The sequence below is a fragment of the Petaurus breviceps genome, unplaced genomic scaffold (genome assembly GCF_028583685.1).
Source record: "Petaurus breviceps papuanus isolate PSGF00001 unplaced genomic scaffold, PetGlider_PUasm1.0 90977, whole genome shotgun sequence".
Lineage (NCBI taxonomy): Eukaryota > Metazoa > Chordata > Mammalia > Diprotodontia > Petauridae > Petaurus > Petaurus breviceps.
In genome coordinates this window covers 25,982,543-26,003,771 of record NW_027187391.1, presented here as the reverse complement: position 1 = coordinate 26,003,771, position 21,229 = coordinate 25,982,543, and the positions used below count along the sequence as shown (strand labels likewise).

Here is a 21,229-nt window from a genome sequence, read left to right as displayed (position 1 = left end):
AAAAGAATATAAAAAGTGGGTTGGGGTAAGGAAGGAGACAAAGATACCTGGGTTAGGGACAATAGAGGAAATCCAGAGTGCTATAGACTGTAGGGGAATAAGACTTGACTGGCCCGTCTTAAAATGGAGGTTCTGGGAGGAGTTATCTAATGAAAGGGAGAGGGTGCAGGTGCAAAGGATATTTCCAATGTGTGGATTCCAGGACTGGAGTGAGGCTTCTGGATGAAGAGCTGAGGCATAGTAGAGGTCAAGAGCATAGAACTGGAGAGGAATATAATAAAAACATTACCCTGGCCAGTGGTCCCTGGGCTTCACCAGACTGTCAAAAACTTTGACCAAAAACAAGTTAAGAATCTTAACCTTCATCCAGATCATGTAATACATTGAATTGTTTCTTGAAGGGCCCCATTTGAAGGAGAATGGGACTGAGGCAATATAAGGAATGATTGCTATGCATGGTAGTAGAAAGTGCTATATACATGGTAGTAGAAAGTTGGTAATAAAGATATTAAGAGAAAAGGGAGGGGAAGCATAGTTTTTAGTACTGCTTCTACAACTCCTACTTCTAAAGCAGGTGAATTTCCTGGATTTATATTTAGGAATTTCTTTTCTCACTCCCACCACCCCCTCTCCCAATTAATAAAAATCAATGAATCTAGCTATCATTTCTATAATATTGTATGACCAATAATAGAATATTAAAGGGATGCTGTTGTTCAGTCCTTTTTCAGTCATCTTTGACGATTTGTGACCCCATTTGGGGTTTTCTTGTTGAAGATACTGGAGTAGTTTACCATTTCCTTCTCCTATCATTTTACAGATGAGGCCTGAAGCAAACAGGGTTAAGTGACTTGCCCAGAGACACACAACTAGCAAGTGTCTGAGGCTTCTGAGTCTTCCTGACTCCAGGTCTGGCACTCTATCCACTGTATCACCTAGCTGCCCTGTGGGATATTGAAAACTGAGATAATCAAATATAGTCCTTTTCATGTGCAAGAGAATTAGTGAAATGCATTGAGGATCTGGAAGGGTCTTAGATAATTCTTTTTCCCTATATAAAATGATCCCAAGCCAACCCACTTCTACTGTCTATCAATGTAATTATCAAGAAAGAAACCAATTAGGAAATTAAGAGTACATCAATCAATTGGGGAATGGCTGAACAAGTTGTGGTATATGAATGTAATGGAATACTATTGTGCTATAAGAAATGATGAGCAGATTTATTTCAGGAAAAAAAATCTTGAAAGTCTTACATGAACTGATGCTGAGTGAAGTGAGCAGAATTGGTTCATGAGTTTGATATCAACAGGGACTTTCTATCAGGGCTATGCTGGAACTGGCTCAAATTGGCTCCTAAGTATTGTTCATTTTTAGTGTGAGCATTTGCATCTTGGAAAACTGCAAAACCCACAAACCAGAGATTGATTTACTGCTTTGCTGATTGTCTAGACTTTAAAAAGTGATGGAAAAATGTTAATAACGATGATTAAACTTAAAAGTGTGTCATGAGTTCCCCCTTCCTTTTTTTCCTCTCAAATACTTGGTCATTAGACATTTATCAGCACAATCCTAGATACACATGCACACACATGCATATATACACATACATATATACACAAATATGTATGTATATATATAAACATTTTAAAATTTTAATTTATTTTATTTAGAACTTAAGAAATAAAATAAGCATTTCTATAACAGAATAGAAAAAAGATGATTGCACTTGAAACTGCAAGTTTATTATGTACAATTTACTGTTACTTTTAAATATATATAATAAAGTTATCATATAACTTTTTTCTTTGATTCTCCCCCACTCCTACCATAGAGATGGCTACAATTAGATACAAATATTCATATATATATATATATATATATATAAAATCATTAGATAGATAGGATTTTTTTTATTCTATAGGAAGCTTTAGAGACCCAGTGGGAGATCTGTTCTAGTGTCCTCCCTAAACAATGGAATGTACCTTGTTGTGAGACTAAGTATTTGTGCTTCTCTGTTGTTTATGTATCCTAGGTATCCTTAAGCTGTCTCAAGGTCCTCATGTTCTTTCCCTCCTGCTCTACTCCTGCCCAGAACCTTTTCCTTCACACTGCAAGGGGGGGAAAAGGGCACTTAAAACATTATATCACATATTTTTCGATAAAAAAAGGTCTATGGCAAGATCTTTTTACTAAATTCCTTTCTGGGAACTATTCCATGAAATTGGGAGAAAGGACTGAAATGGAGAGGGAAATGTGCTGTTGACAATATAAAGTATCTTGTAATTTAACCAGTTTCCAAATGCAGCATTTAAATAAAATTCTTATGAATCTTTAAGGTGGTTTGGGTCCTTATAGGCAGCCTCCACCCTTGAGATGTGGACAACAGTGTTTGATCACTCACTGCAGAATATTCTACAACAAAACAAAAATCAAAAAAGAATCTTTTACTATCTAGAAAAAAAGGAGAGGCCCTAAATAGTCTCTTAAAGCCTTTTTCAGGCCCATGATTCTTATTACTATTTACTATTCTCCATTCTCTGGCTAAAATCCTTCTCCTTGGGTGCCCCTCAGTGAGCCTGACTATGGTAACATCAGATTTTCTGAGTACCCTGTTATCTAAAATAGATTAAAAGTCAAGTGGGAGCACTGATCCATTACTGATATGTTGATTTGAGGAATACTAACCCAACCTGCTGCCTCTGGCATTCAGATGGGAGCAACAACCCTCAGCTTTATCCTGATTTCCTGGAATCTATTCAGGATTGGTAGGTTATTCCATACTCTGCTGTCCTCCAGAAGGGTATTATTTGTCACATTGCCATATATTCATGTTTAAAAACAGAGACCATGCCAAAAAAGTGTATTAGAAAACCCTTATGTGATGGGCATTTTTGATTTGGAGTACTCTCTTGCTGTTATTACTTGACTGAAATGGTTACTTTATGAATTCTGCAGAGGTGAATAGAGAGTGGTTCAGTATTATGTTCTCGGGGCAGCCTCTGCCATCTGCATGTACCATGCACCGACAGTAGACTAATTGAAAAACGCCATGCCTATTCAAGTCAAGGCTGAATGGCTATGATTTGATTCAATCCATTACCAAGCTTTTCTGATGGAAGCAGCAGCTGGTGGGTATATACCACTTATCTTGCTTGCCAGAGAGAGCTCTTGCCCAATCAGTTATAAAGATGATTAAACTTGTTCAGAACTTAGTGTTCAGAATCAGTTTCACTTAGGGGAACTGTTTCATCTAGTTTCTTCTCTTTAAGCTGAATATATTATACAACCAGAAACTGAAAAGCCTTGTAACACCCTGTACCTCAAGTCAGAAATTATATGTGATTCTTGCTGGACTTGACTTCTTAATAGTTCACTAATGTACTTACTATTCTTTTCGTACAAAGATGCTTCCATAGCCCTACATCAACTATATATGAGTTGAGCTATTTTTCCAGGCAGATCATTTCTTCCTGATTATCATCTGTTTCTCTCCCTCCCTTCTTTGACAGGAGGCCTATATTTGAAAGACCCTTGCCCAGGATTTGGGATAGAGTCTAGGAACATAGGACTAAGGACAATTAACTGGCTTATCATAGACTTGAGTCTGGTTCTTTGGGGCTAGTCTACAAAATGAACTGGCTATCTACTATACTATGCTGTTTACAGTTATATTTCAACAGAACATGAATGTCCTGAAGAGTATCTAATCCAATCCAATCCAATCCAAATTTATTAAACACCTAATTTATGCAAAGCATTGTGCAAGGTACTGAGAATACAAAGATGAAAAATAAAAATAGTTCCTGCCTTAAAGGAGTTTGCATTCAAATCATTCTGTTTACACAGCAATTGAGGGGAAGACAACGTCCATTTTACTAGTCAAGAAGTGTTGCACATTTGGCAGCAGTGATTATTTATGAGAAGAGACCTGAATGCAGAAAAAGTGAGGCAAAAAAGTACTAGTCTGATTTAAATAAAATAATCGAAATATATTTTTAAAAAAGTAGTAGGCTAGAATTATAGAACATTAGATATGGAAGGGATGTTAGAGGTTAAGTAGGGGAACCCATACCACTTAACAGAGAAAGAAAATGAAACTCACAGGGGTGAGGTGACTTGTCCAAGGTCCCACAAGTAATCACTGGCAGATAAAGAATTAGAACACAGGTCTCTTGACTCCTGATCCAGTGTACTTTAAGGGAAATAAAAATTATGCTTCCACACTCCCTCCATAGACTATATAAACATATTTGTTTATCTGTATATGTAGATATAAAGTACACACACACACACACACAGAGACAGAGAGACAGAGAGACAGAGAGACAGAGAGACAGAGAGACAGAGACAGAGACAGAGAGACAAAGACAGAGACAGAGAGACACAGAGAGAGAAGAAACAGAGCCAGAAACAGAGAAGTCACTTAAATATTCTCTCTCTCTCTCCATATACACCCCCATATATATGTCTCTATACAAACACATATGCCCTGTTATATAATTTTGATTAAGTTTTCACTTTCATGATGAGGCCACTATTTAACTATGTATCTGATGATTTATCAAATAAGGGAGGTAATTGGGGGATGGATAAGTAACAAAGTTGTTTTAATTTAATTTAATTAGAAAATTTATGTACATAATATGTTTAGATTTTTATTATAATTTATTTAAATGTTTTATTTGTTTTAATCAGCCCAAATACACCTTCTTACCTTTCCATCTACCCACCCCTGCCCCAAATTGAAGAAACAAGAAAACAGAGTCCATTACAATCATCTATAATCAATCAAAACAATTTTCTACATTGGCCATGTTAAAAAAAAGTCTCATTCTTCATTCTGAGTCTTTCCCTTCTCTATCAGGAAATGGATAGCATGTTTCCTCACTAATCTTCTGGAATCCTGATAAGAGTTTAGCACAATGATATTCCATCACATTTATATATGATAACTTGTTTTTCTATTCCCCAACTTTTGAGTGCTTCCTCATATTCCCATTCTCTGCCATCCCCAAAATAGCTCTCAGTATTTTTGTACATGTTTTGTAACTTTCTTAGGGTTTATTTTTCTTAGATCTAATTCCTTTCATTAACCTACCTTCCCTCTAAATCCTTCTCCCCCCACTTCTTCCCTTTTCCTCCTAGTTCCTTGTTGAGTGAAATGAATTTTTGTACCCAACTCTATATGTGTGTGACCAGTTCAGGTGAGAGTGAAGTTCAAGTGTCAGCCTCCCCCTACTTCACCCCGCTCCTTGTTATAGATGTTTATGTGCATATCGTCATTATGTAAGTTAATTTTCCCTAACCTTTCTTTCCTTTCCTTTTCCTCTCACATTTTTTCCTCTTACATCTCCCTACTCCTCCAGGGTATTTCCCCTACTCTTTCTTTTCATTCTTTTCTTAAGATCATCAGGACATAACAGAACTACATCCAGACCTTGTTTAATTGGACTTCCCCTATGAACCTGGATGAAAATTGGGTTCAGAGGGGGACACCTCATCCCCTATTTGAATGTATAATCTTCCCATATTTGAATATGACTTATACATCCTTATTTATCCCTTTATCATTTCATTCATGTTTACCTTTTTATATTTCCTTTGACTCCTGTTTGGACTTTAAAGTTTCTCCACAGGTCTAGTTTTTCATTAGGACTGCTTAAAAGTTTTCTATTTCATGAAAGGTTCATTTCCCCCACCCCGCTGCTGTAGCATTATACTCAGTTTTACTATGTAAGTCATTCTTTGCTGTGAGCCTATGTCTTTTGTCTTCCGGAACATCATATTCCAAATTCTCTACCCCTATATAATGGTGGCTGCTACATCATGTGTAATACGGACTGTGTATTCTTGAAATCTTTCTGTCTGCTTGCAGCATTTTTTCTTTGACATGGATGCTCTGGATTTTGGCTTTTATGTTTCTTGGAGTTTTCAGTAACCAGTGGATTCTTTCTATTTCTACTTTGCCCTTTGGTTCCAAGAAATCTGAATAATTTTCTTTTCAGATTTTTTGAAATAAGATATTTAAGCTCTTTTTTTGTCTAAGCATTCTGATAACCCAATGATTCTTAAATTTTCTCTCTTTAACATGTTTTCCAGGTTAGTTATTTTTGCCATCAGATAGTTTATATTTGCTTTATTATTTTAGTCTTTTAACTTTGTTTTAACATTTCTTGTTGCCTCGTGGAGTCATTGGTTTCTATTTCATCCATTCTAATTCTCAGGGAGTTTGTTGCTTGAGTAAGATTTTTCATTGCTAATGTCTAGTTGTTAATTTCATTTCCAAATTGCTATTCCTTAGCTCTCATTTCTTTTCCAACTTTTAAAAAGTTCTCTCATTCCATTTATAAAAACATTTTTAGCTCTTTTCAACAGAACATTTCTCACCCAAAGTGGTGCTCTACTCTTGGTGGCTGGGAAAAGACTTTTATGACATTGCCTCATTGTGCAGATGACTGAATCATCAGCCTATTGGAATCAACTCCAACTTTCTCAAAAACCATTCCATTGGTAAAGGGCTATTTATTACTCTTCTTAAAGAACCAACCCATCCATAATTGAGAGAAGTCCTTTTCCATCACTTTTATATTCTCCCAGAAGGATATTCAGGATGTATATTACCTCTGAAGGTATGTAATATACATGCTTTCTCCCTAGAAAATTTCCTTCCATCAATCAATGAAAGAAAGAACCAAACAAAATGTTTGTGCTTATGTATCATTTTAAACCTCAACCCAATTATGCTCCATGATGGAATAGCAAAAAGTACAATATCTAAAGTTATTATGCAATAGAAATTGGAACCCTGTAAGGAAATAGTTACAAGAGCAACAGAGAGATTAGCTATAAGTCACAGTGTCATTAGGTCCTCATCAGTCAAATGTCCACATTTGGAATGAAAAAAAATGGTTATTTTTGTAGAAATGCCAGAAATGATATATGCCTTTGGGTAGAGCATACTTAGTTGATTACCCTAAAGAGAAATGAATGTTGACAGTTATGTATTCATTAAAGTTCACTTGAACAATGATCTGAAATTTTGCCAAAGGTTACACAATAAAATGAGGTTTTTCAGTTATACAACTCAAACCTAGAATATCAGTTTAAAAAAAAGAAGGATTTTAAATGGAAATTTATTTCTACTTTTTATGCCTAATGGGATAGGTCTTGTTTCCTTTCAGTCTCCAACTCTTCAATACCCTCCCCTTCCAACATACATATACTTTTCTCCCCCCCCCCCACACACATTTTGAACCATAGAACACAAATCCTGGGCAAAGGGTGAGGGAGATTATTGATCCATTTTTCATGCAGAATATCCCTACATGTGGGAGGTCAATATGACATATCCAAGTTGTTGCTTCGATTTGAAATAATCCACTTTAGGAATGATAAATTGTTTCCTAAAAACACATTTTGGAATTAACATTCCATTTTCTGTAGACTATGAGGATTTAAACTTGCAATTTACATGTTTTTTGTTTTCAGACATATCCCATTAAATGGAAAGGCATATAAAATGTTCATTTTATAATACAATGTGATGTGTCTTTGGAGACTGGCTTGTTTCTTATAACATGAATTTATTATCTATTCTTCAGACATTCTATTAAAATATTTCGATTCTGGGAGATGAAGAGAGATGAAGTATTAAATTAACTTATTCTAGAAAATGTTATTCAATGGCTATCTTCATAGCAGGGCAATTAACTGTTTTGTGGTGAATCTTTTATTAAGGCACTATTTACATAAGACAGGCATTTCTTGTGTTATTTAAACAAAAATTGTTGGTTCCTTTTTGTTCATCTTTCTACCTCATTTATAATACCCCAGTAAAATGTAAGCTTCTTGAGGGTAGGTACTTGTGTGTGTGTGTGTGTGTGTGTGTGTGTGTGTATGTGTATTTATATCCTCAGATTCTAGCACAGTGTCTTTCCCATAGTAAGCTCTTAATAAATGGCCATTGAATTTTAGTTTGAATGGAGAGAAAGGTATATTGCTCTAAATTTATTTGAATGGGCAATCCAGAATCCAGATGAGGAAACCTAATTTATGCATAACAGCCCAAATTTAAACACTTATCTCTGGTCCTGGGTGAAGGTCCTTTGTTTTCATCAAGTAACTTAATTAATTTAAATATGGCTCTAAAGAGTCATGAGGCAGACACAAAAAGGAACTTGCTGATTAACTTCTAATTAAACATTTTCCTGGCTGCCTCCTTTCATTAAGGCAGAACCCACCACTTTGATTGCTTTGGTATTTTCAGAGTGTGGATCAAGGTCCCTCATGAAAGTAGTTGACTCACCCATTCTCAACTACGAACAGTGACATTAAACTTGTAAAATCACAGCTGTAGTTGCATAGAATAGCTATGCAAGTGTTATAAATTCAAATTAGTTCATTTCTGTTGAATTCAACAAACATTTGTTAAGCATGCAAGGCACTGGGCAGGACATTTAATTTTTTAAAAAAATCTCATGATATATCTTCAAGGAACTTAAACCCTATTTAATCAGTGTGGTGACAGGGAGCCAATTTAAAGGCAAGAGTACTAGAGATAGTAGAATTAGGATGGACATATATACATTGGCAACTGATTGGATGTGGGAAGTGGGGTAGGTGAGAGGGAAGAGGCAAAGATAACCTTCAGGTTTAGAGCTTGAATAACTGGAATGATAGTGATGGCATCTGTAGAAATAAGCAAGTTGGGCCAGGCTTTGTGGGGATAGGATTGTAGAAGAAGATAATGAGTTAAGTTTGACTATGTGAGACTAGAGTTCATGGAAGAAATTAAAGCTAGATGCATAAATACATACATGTCCAAATACACACACATCTAATATACTCTGTCTCTTGGTGTCTTTCTGTATATCTCTGTCACTCTCTCTTTCTCTGTCTTTTTGTCTTTCTCTGTCTCTCTTTTCCTCCTTCTTTTTTGTCAGAACCTTGAAAATATGGAGAGCCCAATTTCTCTTTAGGGAAATCTCTCATTTTCCCGTTTCACTGATCTCACCTTGAAAATATGTGTAAATCACACCATAACACAGTGTGCTAACATCAGTTGTTCTCATAAGCAAATAAAATAAGGAAGGAAAGTTTGGGGCAACCACTGAACCAACAAGATAGCGCTCACAAGAGAACTCTGTAAAATAAAGGCACTCTAACCTTTGCCGCAAAGGTATGTTCAGTGTCTTAGTCAATCACTATCACTTAGGAAGAGTCCCAGAAAACTCTCCCTCCTGTCCTCCATTGGTGTCAGACATTGCTCCTTAGCACAACTTCTTTTGAATGTCTGGACAGAGATGAAGAGGTGGCACCATGTGTGTCATTCCTTGTCTTAGCTTCATAATACTCAGTAGGCAATGGGCATCATCAACAAGCATCTTTCTCCATCCTGACTCCTCCACAGTTCCCTGTTTATAGGCAGCATTAGGCATTGGTCTTTGGATCAGGGTTGTTGCTGTAAAGAAAAGTTGTTAAGTTTCAGTGAGTGCAAGAGAATGGAAGCAATGTGAAAGGAAGAGACCTATAATTGAAAAGAGAGTTAACAATAATGCATAACTCCTAGAAGGTCCAAGGGAGGACAGAGGAAGAAAGGTGCTGAGCAAGAGGTAGGGCTGAGCTTACTCAGGCAAAGAGCATCTGGAAAAATAGGAATGTGTAGGTTTTTTAGCTCAATAAATGGCAGAAGGTAAACATTTGTTAACTTTAGCTCAAAAACAAGGTGCTGCAGTGGACAAATAATCAGGAAGAACTGAGTTCAAATCAGGCCTCAGACTTACTAACTTACTAACCCTGGGCAAGTCATTTACCTTTTGCTTGCATAAGTTTCTTCATCTGTAAAATGGGGATAATAATAGCTCCAGGGTTGTTTCAAGGATTAAATAAGATCACAATTGTAAACCGTGTAGCACAACATGTGGCACATAGTGAACACTGTATAAATGTTAGCTATTTAAAGGGAGGAAAATGTAGAGAAGCTTATAAACTAAATTACCTTCAAGGATAACATTAACATTGGTTTGAAGATGCCCCTGCCACAATTTCTTCCAAGTGAAGCCTTCTCAGATGTAATAAAGAGAGGGGAGTATCAAGGCTTACGGCTACATGAGGATCCTCAGGCAAAGAAGCCCTCTGTATATTTATGTCCAGGAAGAAGACCCTCTTTTAATTAGAACTGTTCCTTGCAGAGAACCCAAAGTTCTCAGATTTCACAACTGAAGGAAGTCGTTCTTGATTATTCTGGTATAGTTTTATCAGGTGCTTCATGGTCCTGATTTGGGCACTAGACTGTGCTTAGCTGGGAGAAATCAGTAATTTGGAAAGCATTGTGCTCTTTCTGTGTGTGTCATATTCAACCTCTCTTTTAGATGGTTACTATTATAATTCCATAAAAAAAATCTCAGTGTAACTTTAGAAATTATGGTAAGAGATTCAAGGCGTTGTTCTCTAGCTAATATCACTAGAGAAAGGTTGAACAGGGAGGCAAAAAAGAATTAGGAGTCCTCTCCAATTGATTTTCAAACATCCCTATGCTTATGTCTAAAAGATTCTGAAACATAGTTAAATGCTGAAAAAAGTTAATCATATCACTTATTTGGCATCCCAGAGACAAATTCAATTCTATTAAAATATTTAATTATATTAAAAGACTGAATCCCATTTTTTATTTTTCCTTTATAGTTGGATATGTTGATTTTCTGTAGATTCAGTCTCTATTTACCTTTGTGTATACCAAAAGGACATTATCTATTTAATTGCTATTTCTATGTTTATAGGGAAATTAAGTGGCACAGTGGATAGAGTGTCAGGCCTGGAGTTAGAAAGATTCATCTTCCTGAGTTCAAATCTGTCCTCAGACACTTATTAGCTGTGTGACCCTGGGCACATCACTTAACCCTATTTTCCTCAGTTTCCTCCTCTGTAAAATGACCTGGAAAAGGACATGGCAAACTATTTCAGTATCTTTGCCAAGAAAACCCCACGTGGCCTCGCAAAGAGTTATACATGACTGAAAAAATGACTAAACAACTATGTTCATAAAATAAACTTAGACATCCAATTCTAGTTGATGATTGACTACTTAACATAATGCTAATAAGTCACAGCACTGCAAATTGGGCTAGAAAGAGATTCTGTGCTCATTTAATACAAGCCTAATAGGACTACATGTCTAAATTCATACCTAATACATACAAACCATACTTAATAGGGATCCCCACTATAATTATTCCCAATAAGCAGTGTCTATCTAGTCTGTACTTGAAGACCTCTGCTGAGGGAGAGTACATCCTCTCCTAAGGAAGCCAAATGTGCTTTTGAATAGCAGTAATTGTTCAGAAGTTTAGCCTTCTATCAAGCCTGAATTTCCCTCTTTGCAACTTCTATCTGGTTCTGCATGCAGGCCCAAATAGATCATGTTTAATTTGGCTCCCATATGGCAACCAGTCAAATACTTGAAGACAACTCGTATGTTCTCTTTCACCTTTGCATTCTCCTTCTCTACCATCTTCTTGTGAGACCAGTATTTTGTGTATAATTCTTACACTGGACCCTACATTTGGCTTGTTATTTGCCGTTCATTTTATTGTTAAAGAACAGGAAACTGATGGAACTGAGGAGATTTGAGTTCTATCCATACACCCATAACACTAATCAGTACTGTTGTAAGCCAGAGCTGGGTCAGTTTGAGTTAATTTTGTACTCTCATGTATTGATAATGGGACCCAGCTATGCATCCTGTGGGCAAGAAGGATATAAGTACTGTTAGAGAACTTTTGATGAACTACTCAGACTCCAGGAAATTTCCTTACTGGTGGCTTTTATTCAGCTTAATTGAATGCTTAATATTTCTGCATAGTTGTTTTTGTTTTTGTTTCTTAACTGCCTAGCAGTTGCTTTTATTTGGTTGGATATTTTCATTAAAGAATTTGTTTGTTTTGACCCTTGGCTATCAGTGATCCCTTGCCTCAGATGTGCAACCATGAATGGGACAGTCACAAATATAACATTATTCTCATTTTTTCTGATGATAGAGTCAGGAATATAATTATCATGGACATGCAACAATATTGTTAGCAGCTTTGAACACAGAATTAAGACGATATCAATAATTTAGAACTCCAAAGGGATTTTACATAATCTAACCAGAAAATTCAATTTTTTGCTCATTTTGATTATATTGAGAATTGATTTCTTTCTAAATGACTCCTGCTGTTATCTTCAACTGAGCTTAAGGGGATAGGCACATCATGGAAAACACACATTCAGAGGGAGTCAAATAAAATTGACTAGCATTAAGTACCTGCTCAGCGCAGAGCTAAGGACTGAGGCTACAAAGAAAGAAAAAACAAACAAAATAACCAGTTCTTCCTCTCCAGGAGCTCACAGTCTAATGATAGAAATAACATGCAAATAGCTATGTATTTATATACAGAATAAATTGAAGATAATCTCAGAGAGAAGGCACTAAAATTAAAGAGTACTCTTACTGGAAGTGAGACTTTAGCTGAGACTTGAAAAAAAGCAGAGAAGCCAGGGGACAGATATAATGAGGGAAGGAGTACCAGGCATGGGGGACGACCAGTGAAAAAGCAGAATCAAGAGAGGGGATGATTTGTGAGAGGAATAGCCAGGAGGCTGGTGTCACTGGGTCACAGAATGTGCTGAAGAGGGCAAAGTGTTAAAAGACTAGAAAGGTCAGAAGGAATCAGGCTATGAAGGGCTTTAAAATGAAGACAAAGGATCTTATATTTAATCTTGGAAGTGCTAGGGAGCCCCCAGAATTTATTGAGTAGTGGGGACAATGTGACATGGTCAGACCTCTGCTTTAGGAAGATCACTTTGGTGAATGAGTTGAGTTTGGACTGGAGTTGGGAGACACCCCTTGGCAGGATGACCAACTAGCAGCCAATTTTGAACATCTTGTGTTTATGGGACATTTAGTTTGAGATAGCCAATAAATAGATGGAGATGTACAACAACAGGTCATGAGAGAAGTTAGGGCTTAATAAAATGATATAGAATCATTTGCATTGAGATAATAATTGAATTGATGGGAAATGATGAAATCTCCAATGAAAAAGTATAGAGGGAAAAAAAAGAGGACCCAAGACAGAACCTTGGGATATACCCATCATTTGTGCGAATGATCTAGATACATATCTAACAAAAAGACAGAGAAGGAGAGGTCAGACAGGTAGAAGGAGAACAAGAAGAAAGCAGGGTTTTAAAAAACCTAGTGATGAGAGTGCCTCAAAAAAACACCCCAACTCCACAATGATTGACAGCATCAAAGACTGCATAGAGATGAAAAACAAATGAGTTTGAGAAAAGGCCATTAGATTTGGCATTTAAGAGATCATTGGTCACTTTGGAGAGAACAAATTTAGTTGAATGATGAGGTCAGAAGGCAGACTGTAGGGGGTTGAGAGGGAGAGGTAATGAAGTAGAGACACATTGCAGATGTTCTTCTCAAGAAGTTTAGCTACAAAAAGCAGAAGAGATATAGAACAACAGCTGTATGGACAAATTAAATCAAGTGCAGTAGAGAAGCAGTTAGTAGAATGGGAGATATGTGAGAGAGTGGGGATGCTGGTGATCTGTTAGAAGACAGGATGGGATGGGGTTACTTGTGCTTGTAGAAGGGCTTGCCTTGATGAAGAGAAGAGCCACTTCATTATATAAGATAAGGAGGAGAAAAATAACAGAAGAAATATATGGAAGATTGAACCACTGTATATGAAGTATAGACATTTACTTTTGAAAAACATTTGTATCTCTGGTTTTTGATAGTTCATGAAAGATGGCACAGTTATAGGTACTATTCATGATTGAGCCCACCCCACCCCAGTAGTGAATTTTTTTTGCCTTTTGGAGAGCAATTGGGGTTAAGTAACTTGTCCAAGGTTACACAGCTAGGTTTTTTTGTGTTGGTATTAAGTGTCTGACTCCGGGCCAGTGCTTTACTCACTGTACCACCTAGCCACCCCCCTCCCCAGTAGTGAATCTTTGTGTTTGTTATACTATGCCACATTAAAAAGAATAACTTAATTCATTCAAATTATGTGTTATTGAATCACTCATGCACCAAGAAACCCTGGTAGGGGTATTTCCAAACTTATCCACTTCCAAAGGGAATCCTTTATTTGACTGTGTGCTTATCAATGATTGAGATAAAGGATTACAGGCCCAATATTATTATCACCAACTTTGGTTAGCAAAGTATTACATTAAGAGTATGAAATATGTGAAGGACTAGGGCAGTGCTCATTGTACTATCTGCTTACTTGAATGAAGGGATGATTAGAGGCTGGATGTGTTGGGAACAGCTGATAACTCTTTTTTTTTTTTTTTGGAACCTGTAAGTTCCACTGAGTTTCTTTAGTTCATCCTGTTTTTCTTAATCCTCTTAACCACACATTACCTTTTGCTTTCTTCTCTTTTGTTGTGCAGCACAGGTGGTTAGTAGAATTAATAGAAAATTTTCTTTTAGAGATCCAAATGGTGCAGTGATCATTGGAAAATACATTTAGAACTGGACTGTGCCTTAGGGGTAATCATTTGACAGAGGAAATTACAGATCAAAGAATGGGAAGTACCTTGTGTCATTGCTGTCTTTCTTTGGTCACCTTATGTAATGGTTTTTTTTTTAATTCTCCCATCTTTCATGATGTTTTAAGAACATAGCAACACCATTTTCACCAGAATCAGTTCATTTCACCTCTCTGTTGTACCACCTTCTAGCAGAACTATCATTATATTTAGAAATAACCCCTAATTCTGACTAAATTTACTCAGGGGTCCACGAACTTAATTTTTTATAACTGTATTTTAATGTAATCAGTTTCCTTTTATAGTCCTATTGTTTGATTTTATGTATTAAAAAATACTCTGAGAAGGAGTCAACAGCCTTTATTAGGATGCCATAAGTATCCATTGCCCTCTTTCCTCTTCCTCCCATCCCAAAGTGGCTAAGAAATGCTACTCTATAACTTTAATGTTATGAAGTCCTGTAGTGTATGAGTTATTGGATAGCTACAGGACTTTTGACATAGCTAAAGGACATCATATACTCTTCTCTTATGGTCATTAATAGTGTTTATAGATCATCAAACTGGACAAGAAAATCTGACTGACATAAGAAACTGCAAATTAAATGGTAGCTACCTTGGATTATAAGGAGCTGAGTAAAACATAGGACCCATGCTAGTGAATCATTAAAGTGATCTTTTTTGATACAGTAGTGCATGTTTTTCTTATCATTGACCTATACAATTTTACCTAGGCCTGAATTTGGCTTAAGCCTTTCATAAAGGTAATATTGCCTAATAGTCAAATGTCTAAATCTTTCTTATGTTCCTAAGCACATTGATAAACCTCTGGTGGTTTGGACCCCTGATTCAGTACTGAACAAGTTTCATGTTTCTGCCATGCTACTATTGTCAGCAAAATTTCACTCCTTATAAAAGGCATTGACAGCAATCCTACAGTGGAGACCAATTGAGCACCTCACATACTATGATCACTCTGATTCCATTTGAAAGTGGAGCCAGGTAGATAAAATTATGCCACTGGTGACTGGTTATCTTTTGTATTGGTGGAATCCCAGTGCCATATTCAGTTTATTAGAAACTGTTTGGGCATATCAGCTATTCAAAACTATTAGTAATAAGTTTTTTTCTACTGAATCTCTTCTACCTACCTAAAATCAAGCATTTTGACATCATAATATAGTAAAGGACATTTACTTACAGTATAATATGTGATAAATAACAAATTGTGACAGTTAAATAGTAAACACTCTCAGGGCCATTTCCTAAGGCTACTCTTTCCAGAAATATCTGGGATTGGAGGTTAGTAGTTGACTTCCTTTTCACTTCAACTTAACAGGAGGGAGACACAGGTGAATTTTCCATCTCAGATTTAGTCCTTCTTTCTCTCCTCAACAAAAGGGAAGGGAACCACCTCAAGTATTCATAGGTAGTTGTAGGGGACCATACCTATAGCCAATCACCTGAAAGAACTTCAGTGACCTTTTTTTCATATTCATATGTTTTTATTAAAAAATCCAAATGCTGTATCAAGAGCAGATAAAAGAAAGTGACAAATCTTCCATTTTCATATTATATACCTGACATTGTAACATATTCTTGAGAAATGAGAAATTGAATTCTCTTTAAATAAAATTAGTCTACCATTGGAAACAAAGAGAAAGCTTCTTTAGTGTTCACTATTCTTATCTGTTCTCCTGAAACACTGTTCATTTTGCTTTTTTATAGTGTGACATTTCCTGGGATAAAAACTATCTTGTGAAAAAGATCCATGAGCTCTGAAAGTCATGTGCTAAACCTCTAAAAATTAATTAATGCTTAGAAAAGAATTCAAGATATAGAAATACTTGCCCTTATGCCACCATAATAGAATTTAAACTAGATTTTAGTAGGTAGCTTTGGTAAGAGAAAAATCATAGACTAATAGAACTTTGGAGTTTGAAGTAACCTCAGGGGGTCATTTAGTCTAACCTTTACCTAAAGTGTGAATTCTGCTTGTAATAGCAAAAATGATGATGTAATAATGATTATGGAATCAAAGTATTGCTAATCATTTTCAAAGACAGTGACATAACATTGTAGGATAACTTTGATCCATGACATTTCATACTAATGTTTTCAATACATATCGTTGTACCAAGTATTTATAATCTCTAGGCTGCATGAAAGGAAGTGCTTTCACACTGTAGAGACCTACTTATATAAATCCAAGTCATTTAAGAAATAGGTTTAAATTTGTAGGAATGCGTCATTTGTTAATAGATACAGAGGCAAAGGATATTGAAAGGCAGTTCTTGATTAAGGACACTTTAGCTATTAAAACCAAACAACTATGCTCCAATTAATTGACAGAGAAAAACAAATTAAAGCAATTCTGAAGTTTTATATTATGCCCATCAGATTGGCAAAGATGACAAAAGGGGGAAAATGCCACAATTCCCACATTGTAGGGAAACAGGCATACAAATGCACAGTATGCTGATGGAGCTGTGAATTGGTATAGTCATTCTGGAAAGCAATTACCACTATTCCAGGGATGTGCTAGATCCAGCTGAGACTGGCTTATGGGAGAGCTGATCATTAAAATTTCAGTAGGAGTATTTATAACTCAGATATTTATGACTCATAAATCAGACCTTGCTTTATTGTTTTTTGTTGATTGTCTAGAGTACTTAAGAATTGATGAAGAAAATGTTAATACAGATTAACCACAAAAGTATGTTATGCATACATTTTTTCAGAGAGCTAGTTGTTAAACATGTACTAGTATACCCTTGCATATACCCCAAAGAGATCAAAGAAAGAAAAAAGTGACCCTTATATACCAACTCTCCTTGTAGGAGCAAGAAAAAAATCCTGGAAATTAAGAGAATTCCCACCTATTGAGGAATGGCCAAACAAATTATGGTATACTAATTTAATGGAATATTATTACAAAATAAGAAATTAGGAAATGGATGGTTTTACTTGGAATTGGGAAGACCTGTGTGAACTGTTGTAGAATGAAATTTGTAACATAAGGAGTTGATCAGTTTATACAGTGACAATTTTATATAAAGAAATAATTTTGAAGGACTTAAAAATTGATCAGTTCAATGACAAACCTTAATTCCAGAGGGCTGAATATGAAGCATGCTACCCATATCCTCACCAAGTGATGATGGATTCAAAGTGCAGGATGAGACATGTAATTTTGAACACGTCAAATAAAGGAATTTGCTTCATTTGACTATAAATATTGTGAGAATTTTGCTCTAGGTTTTCTTAATTGCATGGGTGAGGAAGAAAATGGAATGGAGAGAGAATAAATGTTTTAAAATTCCACAAAAATTTGGAGACCTATGACAGGAGATCAAAATTGTGGGAACTGAATGAGGTGAATATCATGCCTATTAACCTGTCTACTACTGTAGTTGTATATAACATATTTCTCATGAGCCTTCACAGGATGATCTTGTATCTCAAAACTTTAGTCAATTAGAAAAATATATTCATATGTGCAGTATTATATAGAAAATTATTTTTATTGTTAATATTAATATAGCAACTTGTCCCAGGACTGTTGCTATCCTCCACCAAAAAAAAAAAAAAGACAAGAAGAACAAGAACAATGATGGTCATAAAAGCTTCTACACCCATAACTCTTTCAATTAATTTGTTTTTATTTCTGCTCCAACTCTTGGTAGAATTAAGTAAAATATTAAATGAGAGTTTTGTCACCTAAAAGAAATTCCCCTGGACCAGGTCTGTGGAGAAATTGGCAGGGAAAACATTGGGACCCAATTTAGCTATGAGGTGTCGGATTCTGAGAGTCAGCTGCCATACAAGTCTCAGAGTATTTAAAGAATATAGTGGATACCTATGGGCTATTTATAATAGGCTCAAGGATTCTTTTGGTATTTTGCGGAATGCATTACATGTCTCCTCCTTGGATGATGAGCAAAAAGTGTTTCCTCTGCCCCAATTCATAGTCCTTCTAGCTAAAGGGGAGATTTGCTTTATGACAATAACAAATAGTCAATTTGGGCACATTGCATGCATGCATGTATATGTTATACATAGAAATATGTTTTATTTTTAAGAATGTTATTTCATTTTTCTCAATTACATGTAAAAACAACTTTAACATTCATTTTATAAGATAATTTTTAAGTTCCAAATTCCCTCTCCTTTCCTTGAGAAGACAAATACTTTGATACTGTATATACATGTGCAGCCATGCAAAACAAAATATTATCCATGTTGCAAAAGAGAACACAGACAAAAGAAAACTCCCCCAAAAATGAAGTTTAAAAAAGTATGCTTTGATCTGTATTCAGATTCCATCAGTTCTTTCTCTAGATGTAGATATTTTTCATAATGGATTCTTTAAAATTTTCTTGTATCATTGTATTGCTGAAAATAGCTGTCATTCACAGTTGCTTGTTGTACAATATTACTGTTAGTATGTATATATAATGATCTCCTGGCTCTTCTCAGTTCACTTTGTGTCAGTTCCTCTAAGTTTTCCTAGTTTTTTTTTTTTCTGAAATCATTCTGCTCATCTCTTATAGCAAAATAGCATTCCATTACAATCATATGCCCCAACTTGTTCAGCCATTCCCCGATTGATAGGTATCCCTTTAATTTCTAATTATTTGTACTACAAAAAGCTGTTACAAATATTTTATATACATAAGTCCTTTTCCTTTTTAAAAATATCTCTTTGAGACACAGATCTAGTAGCTTATTACTGGATCAAAGAGTGTGCACTGTGTCATATTTGGGCATAGTACCAAATTGCTATCCGAAACGTTCGGATCAGTTCACAATTCCAACAAGAGTGAATTAGTGTCAAAATATGTTTTCAATTATATACGCACATATATACATTTATATTAAAATGTGTTTTTAAACCCTTTAAAATTGTTCTAGTTTTTAAATTTTATTTGCACACTGTATTTAATGCTGTGATTTTTAAGAAAAGAGGAAAAAAGAAAACTTCTAAAATGTCCACTCAGGTGCTATATTAGAAGGAAAATACATTTGATATTTCAAGGTGAAACAAAACAACACATCCATCATAATAGAAATACTTGGAAAACTTCAAATGTTTTTTTTATTTATGCTTCATAACCTATAAGGACTGACTGCTTAGGGACTCTAGGTTTGAAAATGCCACATTTCTTGATCTTTGGAAATTAACAAAAGTTGATTTGAGAACACTTTCTTGATATCTTTCATTGCTAATTGACAGTGACAATGTTCAGTAAGGTGAGTTTCTTACCACTTACCTCTCTTCATAGACAGGTAAACCACTTCAGAATTTTTCTAGAACATTCATCTTCTTTTCAAAAGAATGTAAGCGCCTAAGGAAAAGGACTATTTCTTTTTTTTTTTTGTCTGTGTCCCCACCACCCAGTATAGTGCTCATAATAGTTATTTAATCAATATTTAGTGAACTGAATTACTTAACCTTCTTTGAATAATAAAACATGCATTGGATTTGTTTTGTGTGATACTACAGGACAGTTTTCCAGCTCGGTTTGGAGGAATTCATTTTGTCAATCAGCCTTGGTACATCCATGCTCTGTATACTGTCATACGGCCTTTCCTAAAGGAGAAGACACGCAAAAGGGTATTTTAAATATTTCTTCTGTGCTAATATTATTCTTCTATGAATTTCATAATATGAACCTAGTGTAAAAAATTGGCTAATACAAAATGTATAGTTATTTACACACTTGTTGAAAATGGATATTTTCAGTCTTTTTTTACTCTGTGCCTTAAGCTAAGATATGCTGAAGAATTTATGCATATAAGTAACATTCCAAAAATAGCTCTCCTGTGTTCTAAAGGAAAGGAAAATATATTTCTATAAATATTATTTCATAAACCATACCCTAATTCTGATCAAACAGAATATCTTTCATGTTCTAAGATTTTAGAAAAAGTGTGGAATGTTAGAGCTAGAAAGGATGTTAGGGGTGGTTTAGTGCAGTCTCTATAGATGAGAAAATTGAAGTGTAACTTTCACAGCTTACCTATGGTAGAGTCCAGCCAGGGATGGGGAACCTGCAGCCTCAAGGCCACACGTGGCCTTCTAGGTCCTTAGGTGCAGGCTTTTGACTGAGTTCAAGTTTTACAGAACAAATTCTTTTATTAAGGGGATTTGTTTGATGAAGTTTGGATTCAGTCAAAGGGCCACACTTGAGGACCCAGAGGGCCACATATGGCCTTGAGGCCTCAGGATCCCCACCCTTGGCCAAGACTTTCATCTAGGAATCTTGACTCCCTGCTAGTGTCTCCATTTCACTTTGCTGATATTTAAATTTTAAAAATATAATTTAATTGACCATATTGTTATTGGTTCACTAAAAGTAAAATAAAGTGTATTGAGCATATTATAAATACACATATATATCTATTTGTTTATTTGAGTTACCTGACTGTGGTTTTATGGGTATTCAAATCTTCTGGTTAATATAATTCTATTACTGGATTGCTAATTTTCAGTGAATTAGAATATGGTAAAATATGCAACATTGCAATTATACTGAGTGTAATTTATTCTCTTCCGAGTACTAAGAAGGCAGTGTTTCAGTGTAACCATGGATATCAAAGTTCCACATACTTGTAAAAGTGTCAGTTATTTATAATAACAAAACTTATAATATGCAATATAATGGAGCATT

The 21,229-nt window shown here is 35.5% G+C and overlaps 1 protein-coding gene across 1 annotated transcript in view; it reads left to right on the top strand.

Annotated features, from left to right (window-relative positions):
- Positions 1-21,229, top strand: part of CLVS2 (clavesin 2) — a 109,392-nt gene that overhangs the window by 77,577 nt on the left and 10,586 nt on the right. The window contains exon 3 of the mRNA XM_069076926.1: positions 20,062-20,172. Within this exon, the coding sequence (XP_068933027.1) occupies positions 20,062-20,172 (111 nt within the window). The remainder of the gene's footprint in view (positions 1-20,061; positions 20,173-21,229) is intronic.